The 21,165-nt window shown below is 42.3% G+C and overlaps 1 protein-coding gene across 2 annotated transcripts in view; it reads right to left on the reverse strand.

Annotated features, from left to right (window-relative positions):
• Positions 1 to 21,165, reverse strand: part of elovl2 (ELOVL fatty acid elongase 2) — a 129,080-nt gene that overhangs the window by 101,837 nt on the left and 6,078 nt on the right. Inside the window, exon 1 of one of the 2 annotated variants that reach the window (XM_073023896.1) lies at positions 3,018 to 3,103. The exons of the other annotated variant lie outside the window; for it this stretch is intronic. Within the exon in view, the coding sequence (XP_072879997.1) occupies positions 3,018 to 3,050 (33 nt within the window). The 5' untranslated portion in view covers positions 3,051 to 3,103. Of the gene's footprint in view, positions 1 to 3,017; positions 3,104 to 21,165 lie in introns of those variants that run through there. 2 annotated transcript variants of the gene reach the window in all.

Here is a 21,165-nt window from a genome sequence, read left to right on the forward strand (position 1 = left end):
TGGCTGTCCACTAAATCTATGGCTCTCATCATCTCTTCACCTCCTTTGCTCAAAAGAGAAAAGCTCTACATAGCTCAACCTATTTTCATAAAACTTGCTCTCCGAAACAGGCAGCTTCCTGGTAAACCTCCTCTGCACCTGCTCTAAAGCTTCCACATCCTTCCTATAATGAGGTATGCAAAACTGGGCACCACATTTCAAATAAGGTCTAACAATCAAAGTTCATCCAGCTAGAATACCTTCCAAAGACGCTGCTTAATCTGCCAAGTATGTTCAGCATTTACTCCCAGCTCCTATAGTACTTGCATTAATATTTTTAAGAATGCTTTCTATCCACTTGATAAAATGATACCTCTGTTCCAATGCAACAACACAGATAGTCATCTAACGATGTGGAAATTGACCAGGTACATCCCATCAATAAAGAAAGGAAAAAACAATCTGACAAGTTTCAGTCTCAGCAAGCTTCTTTCAGACATGAAAGTGACAGAAGGTGTTGTCAGTTTTAAGAGGCATATAATTCACCAATATTTGGTTGCTCCTGTCAATTTGGGTGCTGCCAGGAACAGCTGGTTTCATCACTAATTACAGCCAAAAAAGTCACATGCCAGTATTGAATTGAGTATAATTGCCATTGCTGTCAATTAAATTTAATAAGAATCAGGGAAATCTCTCCGATGGCTGAAGTTATCCCCAACACAATGTGCTATTGTTGGGTAAGGTCAATCACCTGAACTTCATGGCATCCCTACAGGAGATCATTAGAGCAAAGTCACAGTTCCAATTATCAACAGCTGCTCCACCAACAATTTTTTCTCCAGCATAAGGTCCGAAACAGGGACCATCATTCAAGGATTGTACATGTTGAGTTCCATTTGTCAAGTGGTCAGATACATGTTTTCACTCACAAAAGTTAGCAACACTCAGGCTTTGGCTAAAAAGTGGAAGAAAAGTCTTTGTCAAGCAGGTGTCAGGCACTGTCCATCTCTAATCATGCCCCTTGACATTTAACAGCCCTGCCACCACTAAATCCTGTTCTACCAACATCCTAGAACCAGAAATTTAGTTAGACAAACCATGATATGCTGACATCCAAAATCTTTCCACTATTGAGATGGGATTTACTTCACTTGTATGGATAAGAACAGAGCTCGAGATTCAGGAAACATAAGCTTTCAGTAGACAAAAATCAGATATCTTGCTTCCATCTTTGACACTCAAGTAGGTGGGATTTCAAGTGTTGGTGAGTGGGATTTGATGGGTTAGATTAAAATAAAGAAGCTTCAAGTAAGGAATGAGGAAGCACCATATGGTAGCCTTCAGAAGATGCTCTCATTATTTGTACACTGCTCAAAATTCATAGTAAATTTTATTATCAAATTACATATATGTCACTATATACAACCCTGAGATTTATTTTCTCGTGGGCATAATCTGCAAATTTATAGAATAGTAATCAGAACATTTTCATTGAAATATCAACCAGAGTGCAGAAGACAATGAACTGTGCACATGCAAGTATAAATAAATAGCAATACAGTAATAACAAGAATATGAAATAATGAGATTAAGAGTCCTTAAATTAAGATAATTGATTGTGGGAACATCTCAATGGAAGGGCAAGACCCATTTGTTCAAGAGCTTGATGGTTGTGGGGTAGAAACTGTTCTTGAACATGTTGGTGCCAGTCCTGAGGCTCTTGTACCTCCTACCTGATAGCACCGGCAATAAAAGAGCATAGCATGAGTGGAAGGGATCTCTGATATTAAATGCTGCTTTCTTACAACAGTGTTTCAGCTAAATGTGCTCACTGGTTGTGAGAGCTTTACCCGTGATGAACTGGGCTGAATCCATTTATGTCAGGTAGCACTGAGTTATTTCCCAGCAACCGTGTGTTCCATAGTGCGGATGCATGAAAGTGAAAGAGACTGCAGAAACTAGAACCTCGACAGTGCTGTTAGAACCAAAGAGTCGAGCAAAATCTGTGGATGTAAAATATATGTAAACATTTATGACAATCGTCCTCGAATTGATAGGGATGGTCCCAATTTACAAACGGTCATCGGGCATATGATACTGCTCGGCCCCCGAGCTCTTTCAGAGTTCTGATTTTTGAACTGCGCTGCCTGCTACCACTATCCATTTCTGCTCTGCAGCTGGCACGAAAGTCATTTCGTATTTATCAATCAAATGGGCGAATACCATGTTACGCTATTTGCAATGCATGGCTGGTCTCAATGCTGTAACTAGAATCCCGATTAGGTACAGGGTTACAAAACAAAAAAAAAACAATAGTGAGAGAGACGCCAGCCAGCTGGACGCTCAGATGTCCCCGGTCCGCCTTTAGAAATGTGGGTCACTTACTGCATTGATTATGACGAAATACTTCTATTCATTTGGGCAAAGCGCTGACACTAAAACGTGCCCGGCTTTGCATTCTGAGATTTCATTTGGCTTTTCCTTCTTTAAAATTTATTCAGAGGTAACTGAAAAATCAATGGGCGTAGATGTTTAACTCACAATGAATAGGAATAAGAGACGGGGGTGGAGGCGGTATCAAGTTAATACGTCAGTTAAACACAATTGTATTTATTTTTCACTGATGGATTTCCCCCCGTTATGAATTGTATCACTGCGAAACAAACATCAATTAAACACCTACCGTTTGCCTGTCAGCAAACATGATATAACATTTGTTAAATTTTATGATCAGTGTGATCAGTAAAGCTCCGAATCTAAGCTTCTTTACGGTGTCGATTCCTTTGTGTATTTCACCCACCAAAGCTCAGTTCACTTCCAGTGCGCCGATAGAGGCAAAATCGCGCATAAAAGGTCACATCCCGAAAATTCCAGCATGGTTTTACTTGGGGAAACTGAGGAAACTACCAACATTCAGACAAAAGCTGTCACCAAATAATACGTTATTTGAACAGTAGGGACATGCAACAGCAACTCGTTATGAACGAATCTGATCCAAAACGTGTGCATTGGTAAAGATGCACCCATATAAGTCTTACCGGGATTCTTTGGATCATTTTGCTACCTTGCATGCACGCCGGACAGCTCACCGGTTCTCCGTCTGACCACCAAGCCGACAAGGTGATTGACAGCATTCCGGGCGGCCAATTCCTTATTGGTCAAGACATCCTTTCTCTCCATGGCAACGAGTGGCGTCCGCTACACATGCGCGCGCGCACACTGCCAAGGGCTCGCAAAGGAGCAGGGAGGCTGCAAGGCGCTGATTCCGGGCTCTGCTTGTAATGGGTGCTGAGTATGCATTCAGTGTATCATGCATAGGAAAGCAAAGAATCAGAGATAAATAATGTGTTTGGTGATTTGTCAGCCCAGCTGCAGTCATTTCTGAAAAACTGCAAACACCCAGCAAGTCAGGCAGCGTCTATATAGAGAGTTTAGAGAGGCTAAGATCCTTCTCTAAAGAAGTTTAAACATTTTCTGTTTTAATTTCAGATGAAGTTGAAGAAACAGGTACAATTATTTGTATTTATTTTATTTCTTACATCCAAAAGAGTACAATTCTTTATGTTGCGTCTCTGTCACAATGTACAAGCAATAAAGATGGGAAATGTGGGACGATATTGCTCAAACACTAAAATCGTATATTTAATTGTTTTGTATACATGTATGTACAGTCAGATACACAGTTAAACTGCTTAAAAGACATTTGGACAGGTTTAGCATAGGAAAGGTTTAGAGGGATAACAGAATCAAGTTCATTATCACTGTCTTGTATGATATGAAGTTTGTTGTTTTGGGCAACTATGTTGCAAAGATATAAGACAAAAAACCAACAAGGCAGTGTTCCTGGACCGTTCAGAAATCTGATGATGGAGGGGGAAGAAACTGTCCCCAATATGTTGAGTGTGGGTCTTTGTTCCACTGTACCTCCTCCCTGATGGTAATAAACTGAGGGCACGTCTCCTACGGTGAGGGTCTTTAATGATGGATGTCACCTTCTTTAGGCACCACTTCTTGAAGGTGTCCTCAATGGTGAGGAAGGTTGTGCCTATGATGGAGTTGCCTTAGGTCTATAAACTTCTTTTGGATAGACTTCTTAGCATGAACCAGATGGATGGAAGGGCCTGTTTCAATTCTGTACAAGTCGACATTGTACCATTTCTTGGAATGCCCACACAGAATGGATGAATAGAGATAGATACAGCAATGTACTGCTAAACTATTCAGTCATAAATTGGCAGCATTGTCAGCTAGTAGGAAACATTCCTGGAGGTTTAATTTATATGCAACTAGTGGAGCCACTGCCTCAGAACTCAGGAGATCCTAGTTCAATTCTGACCTTTGGTGCTGTCTGTGTGGAGGTTGCACATTCTCCCCCTAACCATACAGACATCTTCCCACATCCCAAAGGTAATGGGCCCTTGCAAATTGACTGTGGTATGTTGATGAGGGAGAAATTCATGGAAATGTGTGAAGAATAAAATAGGTCAGGCTACGATAAGTATCAAAGTATGTTCCTCATTGTTGAAGTGGAAAATGGTGCAACAATCTCTATGACTATGTTGTTCATTAATATCTTAGGGTCCAGATGGGTGGTGCAGCTAGCTCCTGGCATTTGGGTTCAGTCCCAATCTTGGGTGCTGTATACTCCATCCCTACTCAACAAATGTGTTCCATTTGTCTATAAATGGGAAAACACACAAAAACTACCCAATCCGAGTGATTATACCATAAGAACCAGGAATAGGGATGACTTGTAGCCTATTTGTGGGTAATGAACAGATTCCATTTTTACTAATGTCCATAAGACAAATTTGTCCGTAGTTCAGAAAATACACAAAATCACTCAATATGGTAATCACACCTCCATTGTATGTCATGAAGGTATCAAAACACAACATAATAATAAGCAATTTCTGAAAGTGAAGAGAGAAGAAAAATTAGTTTTGCTGTTCATAGGAATGATCATTGGCTTTTTGAATGTAATAACATAATGGGAGCTCGTTCATGTGTAGAGGTATTCGTAATTTGGGTGCTCGTAACAAGGGAAAGCTTGTACACATGAAATTTCCATGATAGTCCTGTGACTGCAGGAATTCCTCCATTGTGCTTAAAACAATTTGGTTAACTAATTACCTACAGTAAGTTCACCCCTGGTGCAGGCAATTGGCAAAAGAAAAACAATCAAACAGGAATTGGTAGGTAAGTGAGAGAAGATAATTGTACAGAAATAGAAGGGGAGGAAAAGGATTGATTTGCACATTTTGTTGGGATTTGGCATTCACTTGATGGGCTGAATCGACTCCACTGGCTTTGAATATATATCGTTTGTGAAGTTTTCATGCCAGATATTATATAGGATGTGACCCAAGAGAAGGGAAGAGGGTAATCTGAAGGCAAAGATGGGACATGTAGACAGAAAAGGAACATTAATTCCAATGGTAAAGTCAAAGGTGAGTTTGTCATATACACAAGTCCAATGAAAAAAACTTACTTGCAGCAGCATAGAAACATAGAAAACCTACAGCACAATACAGGTCCTTCGGCCCACAAAGTTGTGCCGAACATGACCCTAACTTAGTAATTACTAGGCTTACCTATAGCCTTCTATTCTACTAAGCTCCATGTACCTACCTAAAGCGTTCTTAAAAGACCCTATCATATCCGCCTTCACCACCATTGCTGGCAGCCCATTCCACACACTCACCACTCTCTGAGTAAAAAACTTATTCCTGACATCTCCTTTGTACCTACTCCCCAGCACCTTAAACCTGTGTCCTCTTGTGGCAACCATTTCAACCCTGGGAAAAAGTCTCTGACTATCCACATGATCAATGCCTCTCATCATCTTATACACCTCTATCAGGTCATCTCTCATCCTCCGTCACTCCAGGGAGAAAAGGCAGAGTTCACTCAACCTATTCTCATAAGGCATGCTCCCCAATCCAGGCAACATTTTTGTAAATTTCCTTTCTATGGCTTCCTTTCTATGGCTTCCTTTCTATGGCTTCCACATCCTTTCTGCAGTGAGGCAACCAGAACTGAGCACAGTACTCCAAGTGGGGTCTGACCAGGGTCCTATATAGCAGCAACATTATCTCTCGGCTCCTAAATTCAATTCCATGATTAATGAAGGCCAATATACAGTACTCCTTCTTAACCACAGAGTCAACCTGTGCAGCTGCTTAGAGAATTCTATGGCCTCGGACCCCAAGATCCCTCTGATCCTCCACACAGCCAAGAGTCTTACCATTAATACTATATTCTGCCATCATATTTGACCTACCAAAATGAACCACCTCACACTTATCTGGGTTGAACTCCATCTGCCACTTCTCAACCCAGTTGTGTATCCTATCAATGTCCTGCTGTAACCTCTGACAGTCCTCAACACTATCCACAACACCTCCAACCTTTGTGTCAGCAGCAAACTTACTAACTCATCCCTCCACTTCCTCATCCAGGTCATTTATAAAAATCACAAAGAGTAAGGGTCCCAGAACAGATCTCTGAGGCACCCCACTGGAGACTGACCTCTATGCAGAATATGACCCGTCTACAACCACTCTTTGACTTCTGTGGGCAAGCCAGTTCTGGGTCCACAAAGCAATGTCCCCTTGGATCCAATACCTCTTTACTTTCTCAATAAGCCCTGCATGGGGTACCATATCAAATGCCTTGCTGAAATCCATATACACTACATCTACTGCTCTTCCTTCATCAATGTGTTTAGTCACATCCTCAAAAAATTCAATCAGGCTCATAAGGCTTGACCTGCCCTTGACAAAGCCATGCTGACTACTCCTAATCATATTATACCTCTCCAAATGTACATAAACCCTGCCTCTCAGGATCTTCTCCATCAACTTACCAATCACTGAGGTAAGACTCACAGTTCTATAATTTCCTGGGCTATCTCTATTCCCTTTCTTGAATAAAGGAACAACATTCGCAACCCTCCAATCTTCCAGAACCTCTCCCGTCCCCATTGATGATGCAAAGATCATCGTCAGAGACTCAGGAATCTCCTTCCTCACCTCCCACAGTAGCCTGGGGTACATCTCATCTAGTCCCGGTGACTTATCTAACTTGTTGCTTTCCAAAGGCTCCAGCACATCCTCTTCCTTAATATCTACATGTTCAAGCTTTTCAGACTGCTGAAAGTCCTCACTGCAATCACTAAGATCCTTTTCCATAGTAAATACTTAAGCAAAGTATTCATTAAGTTCCATACACACTCTCTCACTGTCACACTTGATAGGTCCTATTCTTTCACGTCTTATCCTCTTGCTCTTCACATACTTGTAGAATGCCTTGGGGTTTTCCTTAATCCTGCTTGCCAAGGCCTTCTCATGGCCTCTTCTGGCTCTCCTAACTTCCTTCTTAAGCTCCTTCCTGTTAGCCTTATAATCTTCTAGATCTCTAACATTACCTGGCTTTCTGAACCTGCATCAGAGTATCAGATAAGCAGCATTCATAAGAAAAACAAAGGAACACAATTACAACAAAAATTACATTAATTTATTAGAAACTAATAGCTTTGCATACAAGTTGCAAAAGTAACTGAACACTAAACCATTTCTGCCAATAATTAACAAAATTTCACAGGTAATTTTAAAATATCTGGCATGAATAGGTGAAAAACATCAATGAGCAATCTTTAAATTGCATATACACTCTGAAACTGTATCCAAAAAATTTCTGCAATTTATATAAGGGGATAAGCAATTTAGGTGGTGTAGAGATTAGTACTGCCACATAGTTCGAGCTGATCTCCAGGACTGCCTGTGTGGATTTTTGCACATTTTCCATGTGACCATGCTTACACCAGCTGCTTCCATTTTCTTCCACATCCCAAATACATATTGGTTGATAGTTTATTTGGCTACTGTAAACTGATGGGGAGGAGGGGTGTGGGATGACAGGCTTCTGAGCTGTGTGTGTCAGACATGGGTATTTGCAGCACTGGGGCCCCGCAGGGGGCTGTATTGGCTCCCCTCCTGTTTATCCTGTATACCTTGGACTTTAGATACAACACTGAGTCACATCATCTGCAGAAATTCTCTGATGATTCAGCAAGAGTTGGGTGTATAAAGGGAGGATGGGAAGATGAATATCAGGGCCCTGGTGGAGAAATTTGTCAAATGGTGCAAGCTGAATTATCAGCAAGACAAATAAGATGGTGATGGACATTAGGAAAACTAAGCCTGCACTGCTCTGTGTTATTATTGATGGTGAGGACGTGGATGTGCCGAGGTCCGACAGGTACTTTGGGGTGCACCTGGATGACAGACTCGAATGGAGCACCAACACAGAGGATGTGTACAAGAAGGGCCAGAGTCATCTCTACTTCCTGAGAAGATTGAGATCTTTTGGAATATGCAGGCTTCTCCTTCACATGTTCTGCTAGTATGTTGTCGCCAGTACAATTTTCTATGTGGTCGTGTGCTGGGAAATGGCATCAATACAGGTGATGCCAACAGGCTCAATAAAGGCTGGCTCTGTTATAGGAGTAAAACTGGACACTGGAGGCTGTGATAGAAAATCCTAGCAATTCTGGACAAAGTTTCTCACCCTCTGCTAGCTGAACAGAGAACTTTTAGTAATAGACTAAGACAACTGTGTTACTCTAAAGAGCACCATACCAGGTCATTCTTACCCTTAGCCATTAGGTTCTATAATGAGTCAACCTACAGCGGGGAAGTGATGACCCCTTCCTGTTAGACTGTTTGATGTAACTTATTTTTTATTCTTTCTTACTTCTCTTCTAATATTTATATATTTGTATATCTGTGCACTTGTAATGCTACTGTGACACTACAATTTCCTTGGGATCAATAAAATACCTATTGATCAGAGGAGAATTGCTGGAGCAGTGGAAGACAACTGGGTGCCACAGTAACTCAGCAGTTAGCATGATGCTATTATGGCCTGAAGTTCTGAGTTTATTTCTGGTGCTGTTCTCTAAGGAGTCTCTGTATGTCATCACCATGGGATGTGTGTGTTTTCCCTGGGTGCTCTGCTTTCCTCCCACAGTCAAAACACATATCACATAGGCTATTTGGTCATTGTAAATTGTCTCATGATTTGGTTAGGGTTAGTCAGGGTTGTGGGGTTGCTGGGACAGCATGAAATGAAGGGCCGGAAGGGCCTATTCAGTGCTGTACTGCTAAATCAATCAAACAAACAAACAAATAAATAAATAAAATAGATTAAGAGGAAGTAAATGGGAGAATGGGAATGACAGAATTACTCTGGGAGTCAGGATAGGTTCACTGAGCAAGGATGTTCGGATTTGTACCTCTGCCATTCCAAACCCATTACTTTTAAGCAGCTTTGAAAATTTATGCTATGGAAATAATTCAGAAGATGTGTTGCTCTGGTAGTTGAAAGTTGGGTTAAGTTGTTCTTCAGTCTTGGCATTTTACTTGCAAATGTTTTGTCACCATAAAAGGAGACATTGCCACTGTTGATCCATGGGCAGAGACCAGGGAGAGTTGATCATGCCACTTAACAGCCAGTTGATGTTCATGGATCCTTGTAGATAGTTTCCTCCCAGTTTGCTGATGTAATATTTACTGCAGCCCCCACATTGGATTTTGTAGACCACATTAGTCTTGTCTTATAGCTTGGGTAGTTCTTTTAGTCTGCAAAGTACTCTACTCAACATTGCTGTTGGTTTGTGTGTGACTGAAAATCTATGTTCATGGAGCAGTTGAGTTGTCATTTCCAAGATATTTCAAATGTATGGAAGGACAACCCATTTGGTTGCTTCTTGGTTGGTGCAAATACTTTAAAGAGATGTTTCTCCTCTTTATCTTTAGTTCCGCTGTGTCTCTGCTCTTTGGAACAAAGTTTTGATACAGCTCTTCTTATGTGCATTTGGGTGCATCAACTGACTGTAAAGCAGCATGACCAACTTTCCTTAGTCTCCGCCAATGAAGATCAAGAGTGGTAAAAATTCAACGGTGTAATCGGTGAAAGTCTACTGCAAGCAAACATGGGGCATAAAAGAGAATTTCTAGAAATGTGGTTTTCCGCAAACAATTCTGTAAACAAACATGTAGATCTTGATCCTACTTATGAGCCAATGCAGGCAAAATTCCAGATCACAACGTGTGAAGTTCACCACACAGCCAAAGAGTGACGAGAGTTTCTCCCCACATCACAACAGTGTTTCCAAAATGACTTCCAATCAATTGATTGAAAACCATATAAAGGCCAAGCGTTCAGAGGACACACCACAATCATCAGCTGATGATGTCACATTGCATAGTGATGAAATGTTTGCAAGCAAATTGCCAAGATCTAAGAACAACTCAATCCAACCAATTAAGCTATTTTCTTTTATTTAAATCTCATCTACCAGGTGATGAAATGTCCTCCAATTTTAGTCTTCAGTTCAAAAACCTTCCTTGGGCTTTCCAATGAAATTCCTATTGCTTCATTAGTTGCTCCTCTCATGCTATTGCTCCTAATCATCACATCACTGTTACACTCCAAGCTCTGAAAAAGGAGGCATTCCCCATTCTCCTCATCTTTCACACTCAACTTTCAATAATTTTCCTATCAGTCTTCCTCTTTTCAACCTCTCTTTATCAAATCTGCTTTCAAGTCTCTCCCAGATCCTTATTCATGTCAGTTCTGACACACTCAACTCACTTCCCCATTTGCCTTCTTGCCCAAATCTTCTGCTCATTGGACTTCTGAATCTACAGATTACAACTTAATTAATTAAAACGAGACAATCTGATTGCATTTTCTTTCCTCCAAGTACAGTGTATCCGATCACAATCCACAACAAAACCAGAACAGGTAACTTGGGCTTTAACCATTGCATGTGAAAAAGTGTTGTTCTATTGTTTGACGATTCTGTAAAATTATTTGGCTGAGAAAATACACTCAGTGGCCACTTTATTAGGTACACCTGCTGGTTAATGAAAATACCTAATCAACTAATCATGTGGCAGCAACTCAATGCATAAAAGCATGCGGGTGTGGTCAAGAGGTTCAATGTGATCTAAATGACTCTGACTTATGGAATGGCTATTGGTGCCTGATGGGGTTTGAGTATCCCAAAAACTGCTGATCTCCTGGAATTTTCACCCACAACATTCTCTAGAGTTTATAGAGAATGGTGTGAAAAACAAAAAATAAACATCCAGTTAAGCGGCAGTTCTATGGGTAAAAATACCTTGTTAATGAGAGAGGTCAGAGGAGGGTGACCAGACTTGTTCAAACAGAAGAGCATACTGAACAGACAACATGATGAACCTTGAAGCTGATGGGCTACAGCAACAGAAGACCATGAATGTACACTTAGTGGTCACTTTATTACTGTAGATACAGGTGGACCTGCTATAGTGGCCACTGAGTGTATGTAGTATCTACATGGAGGTAACTCAGATATTTTGAAGCATCATGAAAGTCCCTGATCCAACAGCTTACAAAGGCAAACACAAGATCAGCAGGATTGACTTCAGGAAGTGTGATAGAGCTCCAATGCCACCTGCAAAATATTGTATTCACCATGGAGACACCCAATTTGAATCACCTGTGAAGAGAGTACTTCTATTTTTGGCACTTGAATAGCAAAAAATTTATTGTAAAACTACGCCAACATAACTACATTACACATTATTCCAGAAGTCACCTTGTGCACTCTACTCTCCACATTCTCCATTGACTGTGAATTTCTTCTGGATGCTCTAGTTTTCCCCCAAAGCACAGAGATGCAGAGATTGGTAGCAGGTTACCCATTGTAAAGTGCTCCACCAAGTGTGCAGCAATCGGAAGGTGGGATGTGCAGCGAGTTAAAGGAAAATACGTGGAGGAATAGGTTTAAGGTGAGAGAGAGAGGAAATAAGTACAAGGTGGGAGAGAATGGATTTAAAAGGGTCCTGAGGGGCAACTTCCAGCAGAGTGGTGTGTATATGGAATGTGTTCTAGAGAAAATGGTTGACACAGGAGCAATAACAATAGTAAAAGTACATTTGTACAAGTATGTGGGATAGGAAAGATTTAGAGGGATGTGGGCTGAATGCAGTCCAATGGATCAACAATTTGCAGAAGGAACACAGTGAGTCAAGTAGCATGTGTGGGAGGAAAGAAAATACTAACTCTTCAGTTTAAAAAAAAAATCAGCATTAGGACTGAGAAATGGAGAAGTGAGATCTTAACCTGCCAAGTTCCTTCAACAGATCAACAAAGACAAAATACTGGAGGAACTCCACAGGCCAGCATCTATGGAAAAGAGTAAATCATCCATGTTTCGTGCCAAGGCCCTTCAAACAAATTCAAACAAGAGATCCTTCAACAGATTGTTTATTGTTCCAGATTCCAGCATCTGCAGTCTCTTGTGACACTGGGAATCTTGGTCAGTGTATACATGCAGGGCTGAAGGGCCTGCTTGCATGTGGTGTTACTCTATGAATGGGATCTCTTACAGCCAAAAGAGATTCACTTGGTTGAATATCCTCCTTTTATGCTGTAAGGAATTGTCAAGCCCTGCTTGAAAAAGTTTTAGAACTTTTACCAATATATGGGAGTCCCCAGCTCATGACTGTTCAAAATGAAGAAAACACAAAGGGAAGGGGCATAGAATGCCAGTGTGAATAACAGAATAAGCCCCAAATTCCCCCAGTACCTTAAGTTCAATATGCAGTAGAGTCTGCAGATCTCACGTTGGCATTATCAATCACCCATAGAAATGGAATGAAAGCAGGGCATCCTTGATTCTGAGAGGTACTCTTGGAAGAAGGTTAATAAAACGAATAAATAAATCGGAAAAATGCAGAATAAAGAATGGTGAAAGGGAAAGAATAAAAAGGAAGTCGGGAAAGAATAAAAGAAAGTGAGGGCAAAATAAGAACGTGGGGGTTCACTGACTGTTAACATAAAGCAGAATATAGTAGTCTTAAGCAGGGATATATACAGAAAAGGGATCGCAATTGGCTTGACTTGTGGCCAAAATATAGCGTGATAGAATCAAATTTCTGACACAGAATGTGACTCTTCGGCCTGTCATGCCCACATAATTGAAAATGCTGCTACCTAGCCTAACCCTGCCTTGCAGCTCTGGACGAGGACGAGGACGAGGACGAGGGAGAGGGAGAGTTGTTACAAGTTGATACCCTCAAAAACCAAATGATCAGGAAATCTGCTTCCACATAGATCATCAAATACATCCCAAACTGCCTTTTTAAAGTTACATCTGGTGATATGAGAACCTGTCCTTAGTTACACATCTATTCTCATTGCACAAATAGTGGAAAATGATCACTCCCCACTGTTGTGTCATTATGCACTTTCCAGTTATAAACACTTAATACATTATCCCTATACTCCTACCATCGATCAAGCACACCAAACAATTTCCTTCCAGAAAGTCTCCCAATGCTGTCCTCACAAACTACTCTCTATATACACATGACTGTGTGGCTAGGCATAGCTCAAATACTATTTATAAATTTGCTTATGATACAACCATTATTGGTAGAATCTTGGGTGGTGATGAGGGGGCGTACAGGAGTGAGATACGCTAATTGGTGGAATGGTGCCACAGCAACAACCTGGCACTCAACGTCTAACCTGTTATCATTACACCTTTCCAGGATCTGTTTCCTATACTATAAACCCACACCATAATCACCTTATTGTTCCCATTTCCACTCACACTTTCCAATACCAGGTGTTAAAAATGCAATATCTATTCTTTCCCTAAACTTCAACCACAATTAACCCATAAACAACTCAAATTTCCCTAGATCTATAAGACCATAGAACAGCAGAATTATGCCCATTGAGTCTGCTTCACCACTCCATCATGGCTGATCCTGGATCTCACTCAACTCCATACACCTGAAAGATCAGGAAATGATCAACTTCCATCTTAAATATAAACACAGACTTGGCCTCCACTGCAATTTGTGGCAGAGCAATCCACAGAGTTGCTACTCTCTGGCTAAAAAAATTCCTCTTTACCTCTGCTTTAAAGGGTTGTCCCTCAATTTTGAGGCTGTGGCATCTATTCTGAATACCCTCACCATAGTAAACATAGACATAGACATAGAATAGTACAGCACATTACAGGCCCTTCGGCCCACAATGTTGTGCCGAACCTCAAACCCTGCCTCCTGTATAATCCCCCACCTTAAATTCCTCCATATACCTGTCTAGTAGTCTCTTAAACTTCACTAGTGTATCTGTCTCCACCACTGACTCAGGCAGTGCATTCCATGCACCAACCACTCTCTGAGTGAAAACCCTTCCTCTAATATCCCCCTTGAACTTCCCTCCCCTTACCTTAAAGCCATGTCCTCTTGTACTGAGCAGTGGTGCCTGGGGAAGAGGCGCTGGCTGTCCACTCTGTCTATCCCTCTTAATATCTTGTACACCTCTATCATGTCTCCTCTCATCCTCCTTCTCGCCAAAGAGTAAAGCCCTAGCTCCCTTAATCTCTGATCATAATCCATACTTTCTAAATCAGGCAGCATCCTGGTAAATCTTTCCAATGCTTCCACTTCCTTCCTATAGTGAGGCGACCAGAACTGGACACGGTACTCCAAGTGTGGCCTAACTAGAGTTTTATAGAGCTACATCATTACATCACATCTCTTAAACTCTATTCCTCGACTTATGAAAGCTAACACCCCATAAGCTTTCTTAACTACCCTATCTAACTGTGAGGCAACTTTCAGGGATCTGTGGACATGTACCCCCAGATTCCTCTGCTCCTCCACACTACCAAGTATCCCACCATTTACTTTATACTCTGCCTTGGAGCTTGTCCTTCCTAAGTGTACCACCTCACACTTCTCCGGGTTGAACTCCATCTGCCACTTCTCAGCCCACTTCTGCATCCTATCAATGTCTCTCTGCAATCTTTGACAATCCTCTACACTATCTACACCACCACCAACCTTTGTGTCGTCTGCAAATTTGCCAACCCAACCTTCTACCCCCACATCTAGGTCATTAATAAAAATCACGAAAAGTAGAGGTCCCAGAACAGATCCTTGTGGGACACCACTAGACACAACCCTCCAATCTGAATGTACTCCCTCCACCACGACCCTCTGCCTTCTGCAGGCAAGCCAATTCTGAATCCACCTGGCCAAACTTCCCTGCATCCCATGCCTTCTGACTTTCTGAATAAGCCTACCATGTGGAACCTTGTCAAATGCCTTACTAAAATCCATGTAGATCACATCCACTGCACTACCCTCATCTATATGCCTGGTCACCTCCTCAAAGAACTCTATCAAAGAACAGGTTAGACACGATCTGCCCTTCACAAAGCCATGCTGACTGTCCCTGATCAGACCATGATTCTCTAAATGCCCATAAATCCTATCTCTAAGAATCTTTTCTAACAGCTTTCCCACCACAGACGTAAGGCTCACTGGTCTATAATTACCCAGACTATCCCTACTACCTTTTTTGAACAAGGGGACAACATTCACCTCCCTCCAATCCTCCAGTACCATTCCCGTGGACAACGAGGACATAAAGATCCTAGCCAGAGGTTCAGCAATTTCTTCCCTTGCCTCGTGGAGCAGCCTGGGGAATATTCCGTCAGGGCCTGGGGACTTATCCGTCCTAATGCATTTTAACAACTCCAACACCTCCCCTCCCGTAATATCAACATGCTCCAGAACATCAACCGCACTCATATTGTCCTCACCATCATCAAGTTCTCTCTCATTGGTGAATACTGAAGAGAAGTATTCATTGAGGACCTCACTCACTTCCACAGCCTCCAGGCACATATTCCCACTTTTATCTCTAATCGGTCCTACCTTCACTCCCATTATCCTTTTGTTCTTCACATAATTGAAGAATGCCTTGGGGTTTTCCTTTACCCTACTCGCCATGGCCTTCTCATGCCCCCTTCTTGCTCTTCTCAGCCCCTTCTTAAGCTCCTTTCTTGCTACCCTATATTCCTCAATAGACCCATCTGATCCTTGCTTCCTAAACCTCATGTATGCTGCCTTCTTCTACCTGACTAGATTTTCCACTTCACTTGTCACCCATGGTTCCTTCACCCTATCACTGTTTATCTTCCTCGCCAAGACAAATTTATCCCTAACATCCTGCAAGAGATCCTTAAACATCGACCACATGTCCATAGTACATTTCCCTGCAAAAACATCATCCCAATTCACACCCGCAAGTTCTAGCCTGATAGCCTCATAATTTGCCCTTCCCCAATTAAAAATTTTTCTGTCCTCTCTGATTCTATTTTTTTCCATGATAATGCTAAAGGCCAGGGAGTGGTGATCACTGTCCCCCAGATGCTCACCCGCTGACAGATCTGTGACCTGACCCGGTTTGTTACCTAATACTAGATCTAGTATGGCATTGCCCCTAGTCGGCCTGTCAACATACTGTGACAAGAATCCATCCTGGACACACTTAACAAACTCTGTCCCATCTAAACCCTTGTAATTAATCAGGTGCCAATCAATATTAGGGAAGTTAAAGTCACCCATGATAACAACCCTGTTATTTTTGCACCTTTCCAAAATCTGCCTCCCAATCTGCTCCTTGGTATCTCTGCTGCTACCTGGGACCTATAGAATACCCCCAGTAGAGTAACAGCTCCCTTCCTGTTCCTGACTTCCACCCATACTGACTCAAAAGAGGATCCTGCTGCATTACCCACCCTTTCTGTAGATGTAATATTATCCCTGACCAGTAATGCCACCCCTCCTCCCCTTCCCCCCTCTATCCCTTTTAAAGCACTGAATTCCAGGAATATTGAGAATCCAGCCCTGCCCTCTACATCCATCCTATCTAGCCCTTTCAACATTTGATAGGTTTCAATGAGATCCCCCTGCATTATTCTAAACTTCATGAACATACGCCCAAAACTACCAAAACTCCTCAGATCCTAACTCCTTCATTCACAGAATCATCCTCATGAACCTGCTCTCGACTCTTTCCAATGAGAGCACATTCTTTCTGAGACATGGGGCCGAAAACTGTTGACAACATTCTAAGTGCAGCCTGACTAGTGTCTTATAAAGGCTCAGCATTATCTCCTTGCTTTTATATTCTACTCCCCTTGAAATAAATGCCAACTTTCCATTTGCCTTCTTTACTGTAAATTAACCTTCTGGGAGTCTTGCACGAGGACTCCTAAGTCTCTCTGCACCTCTGATATTTGAACCTTCCCCCCATTTAGATAATTGTCCGCACTATTGTTCCTTTTACCAAAATCCATTATCATAAATTTCCCAACAGTGTATTCCATCGGCCCTTTTTTGCCCATTCTTCCAATTTGTCCAAGTCCTGCTGTAATCACATTGCTTCCTCAGCACTACCTGCCCCTCCATCTATCTTTGTATCATATGCAAACTTTGCCACAAAACCATCAATTCCATTACCTAAATCACTGACAAACAATGTGAAAAGCAGTCATCCCAATATGGACCCCTGAGGAACACCATTAGTCACTGGCAGCCAACCAAAAAAGGCCCCTTTTATTCCCACTATGTGCTATTGTTTACTTGCCAATGGTAGCTACTCCTCCTCCATTACCCATTGTCCGATCACATCTTATATCAACATAAACTTGTACCTTAAAACTTAGACAAGATTTCAACCAGGTTTCCTGTACTCACAAGGAAATCTGCAGATGCTGGAAATTCAAACAACACACACAAAATGCTGGTGGAACACAGCAGGCCAGGCAGCATCTATAGGGAGGTGCTTCTCCCTATAGATGCTGCCTGGCCTGCTGTGTTCCACCAGCATTTTGTGTGTGTTGTTTCCCGTACTCATATAACATCAGATTTTTTTGGTAAATCTTCAATAAATTTCTGAAATTTATGACCATTAGCCAAGTCTTCTAGTGTTCTATTGTAAAATTAGAAAAACCATCAAGAACTTTCCTTTTTAACCTGAACATTATTAACTTGTAAAGTGTCATTGTTCTTTATAAAGCATCATTAATATATTTTAGAATTAAGTATTTCCTCTAGATATTTTTCGGCAGCTTTTAATATAATTTGATTCAGTTTGTTCTGTATGATTTACCATATCTGGCGTGTGAGTGACAAACTTCAGTTTATCAACAATTATCGAATCATTATTATACAATCATGCACTTTACATACTGACCGCTCTTACTGAGAGGGGGAAGGTCATTTCTTCAGCAGTTTGAACAGGGCATGTCTGCGCAAGTGCGTCAAGGGCGGCCTCTGAGGCAGCAGGAGAGTTTAAAAAGCGAACAGATTGAGAGGGGGAAAGTCATTTCTTCGGCAGTTTGAACGGGGCACGACTGCGCAAGTGCGTGAAAGTCGGCCTCTGAAGCAGCGGGAGAGTTTAAAAAGTGAACAGATTAACAGAGCGGGTGATGTAGTAGTGGGCGATGGAGTAGTGGAAGACAGAGTAGGAAGGCTTTGGCTTGCGGGGCTTTGGCGGGCAGAGGCTGAGGATGAGCTTGCTCCCAGTCAGTTAAGGCCGGGTAAGGTCCTTTAATTAATCTAATTAGCTTAGGAGTTGGTCTTTTTCTCCCCTTGGTGAATCGGCCCGGACAGACGGAGGAACAGCAGGGCTCACACAGCTAACGGTACGAGCTAACGGTTTAAAAGTTTGTGTGTTTGATGAGGTAAGTGGGTGAGTAGACTTATTTTTCCTTGTTTCATTCCTGTGGAATTAGGTAACATGTCTGCAGGGTTAGTGCTTTGTTCAGGGTGTCAGATGTGGGAATCTTGGGAGACCTCCAGCCTCCCTGATGGCCACATCTGTACCAGGTGCACCGAGATGCACCTCCTCAGAGACCGTGTTAGGGATCTGGAGCTGCAGCTTGATGACCTACTGCTTATTAGGGAAAGAGGTGATAGACAGGAGCTACAGGGAAGTAGTCATCCCTAGGCTACAGGGGTCAGAAAACTGGGTGACTGTCAGGAGAGGGAAGGAAAATGCCTGGATAGTGGAGAGCACCCCTGTGGCTGCCCCCCTCAGCAACAAGTATATCGTTTCGGATGCTGTTGAGGGGGATGACCTGACAGGGGACGGCCACGGTGACCAGGTCTCTGGCACTGAGCCCGGCGATGTTGTGCAGGGGGGAAGGAGGGAGAAGAGGAATGCGGTAGTCATAGGGGATTCCATAGTCAGGGGAACAGACAGGAGATTCTGTGAGCCTGATAGAGATACCCGCATGGTGTGTTGCCTTCCAGGTGCCAGGGTACGTGATGTCTTGGATCGGGTCCAGAATATTCTGAAGGGAGAGGGCGAGCAGCCAGCTGTCTTGGTACAAGTTGGTACCAATGACATGGATAGGAGGCGGTCCTGAAGAGAGGAGTTAGGAAGGAAGCTGAGAAGCAGGACCTCCAGGGTAGTTATCTCAGGATTGCTACCTGTGCCATGTGCTAGCTAGGGCAAGAATAGAAGGATCAGACAGATGAATGTGTGGCTGAGAGACTGGTGCGGGGGCAGAGCTTCAGATTCTTGGATCATTGGGATCTCTTCTGGGGGGAGTATGACTTGTTCAAAAAGGACAGGCTAGATCTGAACCTGAAGGGGACCAATATCCTGGCAGGAAGGCTTAATAGAGCTGTTAGGGAGGGTTTAAACTAATTTGGCAGGGGGACCAGAATGATAGAGTGGAGGAGGGGGAAAACAGAAATAAATCTAAGATAGTGAGCAGTAAAGATGTCAGGAAGGACAGACAGGCGATGGAGCAAATTTTCAGCCATTGGGATGAGTTGCAGTGCAATCAAAACAAAAGGTACCAAATACTGGACTTAAGCTGTTATACTTAAATGCACACAGCATAAGGAATAAGGTGCATGATCTTGTTGTACAGCTACAAATTGGCAGGTATGATATTGTGGCCATCACTGAGACGTGGCTAAAGGATGCATGTCTCTAGGAGCTGAACGTCCAAGGACACACGGTGTATTGGAAGGATAGGCAGGTCGGCAGAGGGGGTGGCGTGGCTTTATTGGTAAGAAATGATATTAAATCATCAGAAAGAGGTGACATAGGATCGGAAGGTGCAGAATCTTTATGGGTTGAGCTAAGAAATTGCAGGCGTAAAAAGACCCTGATGGCAGTTATATACAGGCCTCCTAACAGTTGCAGTGATGTGGCCTACAAATTACAACAGGAAATAGAAAAGGCTTGCTAGAAGGGCAGTGTTATGATAATTGTGGGGGATTTTAACATGCGAGTGGATTGGGAAAATCAGGTCAGCACTGGATCTCAAGCAAGAGAATTTGCAGAGTGTCTACAAGATGGCTTTTTAGAACAGCTTGTTGTTGATCAGCTGTATTGGATTGGGTATTGTGTAATGAACCAGAGGTGATTAGAGAGATTGAGGTGAAGGAACCCTTAGGAGGCAGTGATCATAACATGATTGAGTTCACTGTGAAATTTGAGAAAGAGAAGCCGAAATCCAATGTGTCGGTATTTCAGTGGAGTAAAGGAAATTACAGTGGCATGAGAAAGGAACTGGCCAAAGTTGACTGGAAAGGGACACTAGCGGGAAGGATGGTAGAGCAGCAGTGGCTGGAGTTTAGGCGAGAAGTGAGGAAGGTGCAAGACAGATATATTCCAAAAAAGAAGAACATTTTGAATGGAAAAAGGATGCAACCGTGACAAGATGCAACAAGGGAAGTTTTTAAAAGCTTACAAAAGGAAACTAAGAAGGTCATTAACAGGGAAAAGATGAACTATGAAAGGAAGCTGGCAAATACAAAGTTTGTAATATCAAAAAGGATACTAAAAGCTTTTCCCAAGTATATAAAGAGTAAAAGACAGGTGAGAGTAGATATAGGACCGATAGAAAATGATGCTGGAGAAATTGTAATGGGAGATAAAGAGATGGCGGAGGAACTGAATGAGTACTTTGCATCAGTCTTCACTGAGGAAGACATCAGCAGTTGATGTCTGAGAAGATGTCTTCACTGAGGAAGACATCAGCAGGACACTCAAGGGTGTCAGGGAAGAGAAGTGTGCGCAGTCACAATTACGACTGAGAAAGTACTCAGGAAGCTGAATATTCTAAGGGTAGATAAATCTGCTGGACCAGATGGAATGCACCCTCGTGTTCTAAAGGAACTAGCTGTGGAGATTGCGGAGGCATTAGCAATGATCTTTCAAAAGTCAATAGGTTTTCGCATGGTTCCGGAGGGCTGGAAGATTGCGAATATCACTCTGCTATTTAAGAAGGGGACA

The sequence above is a fragment of the Hemitrygon akajei genome, chromosome 20 (genome assembly GCF_048418815.1).
Source record: "Hemitrygon akajei chromosome 20, sHemAka1.3, whole genome shotgun sequence".
In the NCBI taxonomy this organism is placed as follows: Eukaryota; Metazoa; Chordata; class Chondrichthyes; order Myliobatiformes; family Dasyatidae; genus Hemitrygon; species Hemitrygon akajei.